The sequence below is a fragment of the Oncorhynchus masou genome, chromosome 16 (assembly GCF_036934945.1).
Source record: "Oncorhynchus masou masou isolate Uvic2021 chromosome 16, UVic_Omas_1.1, whole genome shotgun sequence".
In the NCBI taxonomy this organism is placed as follows: domain Eukaryota; kingdom Metazoa; phylum Chordata; class Actinopteri; order Salmoniformes; family Salmonidae; genus Oncorhynchus; species Oncorhynchus masou.
The window spans coordinates 18729707-18735722 of record NC_088227.1 but is presented as its reverse complement, the minus strand read 5'-3'; the positions used below and the strand labels follow the sequence as shown (position 1 = coordinate 18735722).

Sequence of the window (6016 nt, the reverse complement as noted above, 5' to 3'; positions counted from 1 at the left end):
GGACCTCTGCCACAAGACTAAATAGATTATACTCTGTCCATTAGGTCATTTTTGACCTCTATGCGCAAAAGTGAGGGACAGCTTCTATGCATGTTGATCTTTCCAAAGCTGTGAAATGTGAATCCACGTTTTGCCACTCTTGCCTTGAACAGAAATAGCTGCAATGAGGTAATGTGTGCCTCGGTGTTGCTGCTGTGAACGCGGGAGACGTTTTGTGCGAAGACTCTCCTCCACGTTTTGCGCGATCCTGAATCCAGACTTTGGTCTCGTCAGAGTCAAGATTCGGTTGCTCCGCCCCTGACTGCTTGTATATCAGCACTGGATGAGAGCGGTTGAAACAGTTTTGTATTTTTTTGAGCTGATTTTGAAAGTACACCATCTTGATTTCCAGAATGCACACCATTCACTGAGTTGTGATTGCAAAAACTGGACTGATACAGTCACTCGCCTTGTGCTGACAGCGGAGCCACATCCAAGGGATCCCGTCAAAGAGGTAAATAACGAGTTTTGTGTTTGGAGTAGTGGAGTGAGCTGCGGAAATTGATTAACTGAAAAAGGAAAGTAATTACAATGTCACGGAGACATTTGATACAACCTTGCAGCTCTGTTTATTGTGACTCAGTCTGCAGTTACGTTGTATACATACATAGTGTCTAAGATGAATGTTTTGCATGGGATTTGTTTCTAAGTAGTTTTAATATAATAATTTGGAGGCTTTAACTGCAAAACTGTTTACTGGGTGATAATCGTTTTCATTGCGCGTAAATTGTTGGATAGCCTGTTTCTTATCCAGTCGATGCAAATTAAATGTTTATTTTAATTTGTGACAGCTTGGGGAATGGTAGACCGCATGATGGCAATGAACCATGGACGATTCCCTGAAGCTGTGAATGGTCTCCACCATCACCACCCAGCGCGCAGAATGGGCATGGGGCAGTTCTCGAACCCACTACACCATCAGCAACAACAGCAGCAGCATGGCTACACTACTGGTATAATGGGAGATAATTTGCACTACGGAGGGGGCAATGTAACAGCTAACCACGGAATTCGGCATTCTGTGGGGAACGTAAACGCTGGACACCCAAACGGCAACATGCCTCCCGGAGCGCGCTACAGCTCTCAATTTGTGGGACCTGCCGCCGCCGTCCCCACTCAAGGACAGCTCGCGGCAAGTATGCAGTTACAAAAGCTCAACACGCAGTACTACAGCCACCATACTCACCCCTCTCACCATCATTATATGCATGATTTGCATCCTGCGAATCATCAACTCAACGGGACGGGACAACAGTTCAGAGACAACAACGCGAAACACAGCACGTCCAGTTTGCCTCAACAAGCGCACCATGTGCCTGCAGCAATACTGCCCCCCAACGTCATTGACACGGATTTTATTGATGAGGAGGTCTTGATGTCTCTGGTCATTGAGATGGGGCTGGACCGAATAAAGGAGCTACCCGAGCTGTGGTTAGGACAGAACGAGTTTGATTTCATGACAGACTTTGTATGTAAGCAACAGCCAAGCCGAGTGAGTTGTTAAATCTCACTAAGTGGACTTATACAGTCATCTACTCAAACAGACTTTAAAGCCTTCCTTGTTGTCCCCTAAACTCGAACATTGAGAGAGAAGATCTGCAATATACCAATGGAGAACCATTCAAACATGTACTATACCAGATGATATATTCCTCAAATATTTTGGGGTAATAGACTTATACTGCAGATATCATGGAAATGAGTTTGTTTGATGTAGGAATGCACTACAATCTCAATTGAATCTTTGTCAGAAAGGCAAATCTTTACATCCATGCTATGCATCATTACTTCAAGCTAGAATCCTTAGTTGCTACATCAATTTTTGGAGAAATTAACTAAGAAATTATATATATATATATATCAATTGATTCTTGAAGAATATAACTTATAAATGCCTCATGAGCTTAGTTCAACTGTGATACCCCATCACCCAAAGGAAAAATATAAGCCCTTTTTTGTTAGCAATGTTAATATAAACAAACACTGTATGGCCTCAACATGGTTAACTATCATTTTGATATAATGGGTGGTCAGTCCTTGCACCAATAGCTATGTCTATGAATTTCAGAGTGGTTCTTTTGGCCCATTCCTCAGCTTTTTTAAAAACCAAAACAGTGGGGGTGCCCACTTTGTTATTGTTTCAATTAAGGATTCTAGCTTTAGTTGGACAACAGAACATGTGAAATCAAGAAAACCTTTTAGATGAGTAGAGTGTGTCTGCTTATTTGAATAGGCCTAGTTCTGGAGGAAAATAGAGCCGTACAATAGCGTGCTTGGTATATGTATTTTCCTGCCTCATTCAAACATTTTGGATGACAGAAAATGTTGAATAATTAAGAATTGCAAATGTCTACATATTCAAAATGCTCGAAGTGGTTAATTAAGAAACATGCTTGTAGACAAGTACTGTGTAATTGTTCCCTACAATACTATACTGTACAATGTTGTGGCCATATACTTACCAGATATCTGTGCTTTAAAATGATTTGTCTATCATGGAGGAAAACTGAAACTTGTGCTTGTTTTTTTTTATTTCCTCATCTGCTGCAAATGTATTTTTAACATAGCTTGTATCACAGCCAGGATGCACTGTGAGTTAACATGGTTTTCTTTGATATTGTGAAGGTTAATGGTAGGAATGGAAATGTCTTTACAGAGATGTGGATCCTTCAATAACAGAGGGGGCGATGTTTGGGTATTTTCCACATGCTTCAATGGGAACAATGTCTGTTTAGAAAGAGAGAAAAAAATGAGTCTTTGGAAAAGGGATACTCCTTCGCTTAAATATTCCCCCCCCTGCTCTTTCATGTGTGGACAATAAACAGTGTGGAATGTTGTCAAGGTAAAGAGTATAATTTCACAGGACGTCTTGTTTCTCATCAGTCCTCAGAATTGACACCACTGTGCTTATTTAGTGTATGCGATACAAGGCAATACTACTGTGTTGAAGCTTTCCAGGAAAGTTTGACAGTATTTTTGTACATTTCTTTTCTTTTTTTAGAAGAAGAAAATTGTTAATTTATTCTATTTTAATTTGCAAACATGAATAAAGCAGCTGAAGTGCATTACTGAAGTGATCATGGTGTCATTGTGGGTGTTGGCATCCGTTCCATGTGTTTTCAGCTTGTGGGGTTTGTTGTTGCACACTTTTGCCACTTTTGCACAGTTGCAGGCCAAAGAATTGAGGGCGATTCCATCGTAACAGAATGATGCTGAGACTCCGGTTTTTCTTTTCACTTTTAAAGTGTATGTCAAAACAAAAACCAATGACAGCAAAGAGAAATAAACCATACAACTATATGCACAAGGACTACCATTAACTATTTCCACTGGCATCCTTACAAAAAAAACAGATTTCACTTGAACAGTGCAGATGCGAAGTTTGGTAACAGTATGACATAACAGTCACCAATGTGCTGTTCTTCAACTAAATGTGCATCATTCTGTTTGTGGAATTGCCCATGACTATCCTTTTACATTCAGACAACAGTTTGGTTCACAGTTGGATTCAAAGTGAGGGTTGTTGTGAGGAAATACTACTGGTGAGACTTACTACTGGTGATGCATAAAGCCTCAAAATACCCGACAACGTAGCATTTCTAGTAGATATAGGATAGTAGTTAATACTATTTAATTTAGCCAAACTGTAATAAATATAACAAACTTAGCACTATTGAACTATGAAATTACATTTGGACTATTCCGCCCATAATACCTGTTTTTATGGAACCTTAATGGTGATCTTTGCAGCCAGCTTGTCTCTCTTTGAGAGGGAGAGTGAGGAACCAAACACTTAACCAAAAGGAAGTGCTCAATGAGATGAACCCTGAGGTGTAACGCTGTAAGCGTCTAACCTTTACCATGCCAATGTTCAGCAGCTTCATATGCTGAGCTCTTTCTCACCATCTGATGAGACCTTGAACCGTTTCTCAGCGAAGGAAGTTATAATAGTGAGGATTCACTCCTAATTTATGTATCTGTTACAGGGACTAAATGTGAAGCGAATTTTAAACACATCTTAAATCAAAACTTGAGACTAATGAAAGTGTGGAAGATGAGTCCCATGTGAGATTTTCACTGAATATTAAGGTAGAGAGATTCATTCATCCCAGAGGCATACTACCCTGTATTGTCCTTGAGTTTCTTATTTTTTTAAATCTCTGATTCAGTCATCCCTTTTATATGGGAAAAGGGATTAGATTCTCAGAAAAAGAGACTTTAAAAGAAGCTTGAATTGTTAGCAAGAAAATGTTCGGAAGACTTGAAGGGTTATCAGTAAATTGCAATGAATCCTGAAATTGGTGTCTTTGACTATAGAAAACCAAATTGACACACCAATACAGTAGCTTAGCAATAGAGACACTTGTCTTTGTGAAGTGTGCTGTGCAAACCCTTGAAAATATTAATTTCACTCAGACAAAATGATAGGCTCTCTTGGCTCCCAAATAAATAAAATATACAGTGAATGACAGAGAAGGACATTAAAAATAGTATTTCCATAAACATTAAATATTTACTTTAATATACCTCGGCTTCAGCCCGATCATAGACACAGAACTGTCTTAGGGACAGTTGGCAGGGACGTATAACAGTGACGAGGAGTATCCTTGTGCCAAAAAACATAGATGCTGCTCTGCTGGTCAGTCTGTGTGCCATTAACACCTTGTCAAGTGTGCAAACAAACCCTGATTTGTATGTTTACAGTGTCTAGAATAAGGAATAAAATTATCTGTCCTTAAAAAAAGGCTAAATGCTTTCAGTGATTAATTTTGCTTACAGGTGTGCATGGATTTTCGTTGAAGACTTGATCCGAACCATTTAAAGGCCCAATCTGTAATTTCAAAACCTGACCCTAACACTGTTTGGAAACTGACAGACAAGGCTGTGACAATGTAACCACTCTTAAATTTACAGACAAACTTACGAATGCAAGGAGTGACACCCCAACAGTTTTTACTCAAATGTGTATATGTGTGGGCATAATTTTAGTGTTTATCTATGGTGTTGTGTGTTAAAGGATCCCCAACTAAGAAAAGGTATGAGATCAGTAATGCTGTATTAATTATCTCCCATTTAGAAAGTACATGTGAATGAATGTCTAGGTTGAGTCGCTGATGCTCTCTCCTGATAGCTACGTTAGTGCAGTAGGATACTTTACAACAGACAAACCATGGCTTTCACTATCAACCCCCAATTTACAGCGTCTGAAACGGAGACAGCACCCCATCCCCCACACCCAATCTATGATTGGCCACCTCAGTCACGTCCTCAATTACTAGATTTAGGATTATAATCCCAGTCCAGCAGTGGGATTCAACATATTCTCCTGCTCAATCCACACCAATCAGATATGTTTCGCCAGTCATTTAATTTTGACCATATAGAGGGTTTGGGGTCAGTAGCTACATACAATTAATTTTAAATAAACAGTTCAGTGTTGACCTATGAAATAGATGGGGCAGAGGAAAAGCTTCCACATGAAATCCATGAAGTTAAATAATTAACATTTATGACTTGGCAAGAAGTTGAAGTAGTACTGCAGCTGGTGATAAATCAGGGAGCCAGCGCAGTAACAAAATGCACTCTGGAGCAGTTAAATGCTCATCATAGCGAGTCATTCAATAAAGTTTTAATTAAAAAGAGGTCATTTAAATGGCCAAGTGCCATTTTGGCTGCCTCCTGTAAGTTTTGATAGCTAACATTCACATATTCCATGGAATGAAATGTGTATAGATTTTATGAGTCCTACAAACAGCTCTATAAAAAACTTCAACATAACATGATGAGACATTACCATTTTTACAGCTGTCACAACACAACATGAGCTTTAACTAGGGCCAGGGGGTTATCCTGGCCACATGACATGACCAGAGAAAAAGTGGGCGCTACTTATAAGCTATCTGGGCCCCAGAGTATTTCATAGTCATGTGATATGGTCAGGAAAAACTCTGTGCCCTTAACAAGAGGTATAATAACC

General features: G+C 39.5%; 1 protein-coding gene across 1 annotated transcript; it reads left to right on the top strand.

Annotated features, from left to right (window-relative positions):
• Positions 1–318: 318 nt before the first annotated feature.
• LOC135557603 (cbp/p300-interacting transactivator 2-like) lies at positions 319–3104 on the top strand. Its single transcript, XM_064991023.1, has 2 exons — positions 319–493; positions 831–3104. Exon 2 carries the CDS (start codon positions 839–841, stop codon positions 1541–1543), a length of 705 nt encoding a protein of 234 aa, XP_064847095.1. The 5' UTR covers positions 319–493; positions 831–838; the 3' UTR covers positions 1544–3104.
• The last annotated feature ends 2912 nt before the right edge of the window (positions 3105–6016 follow it).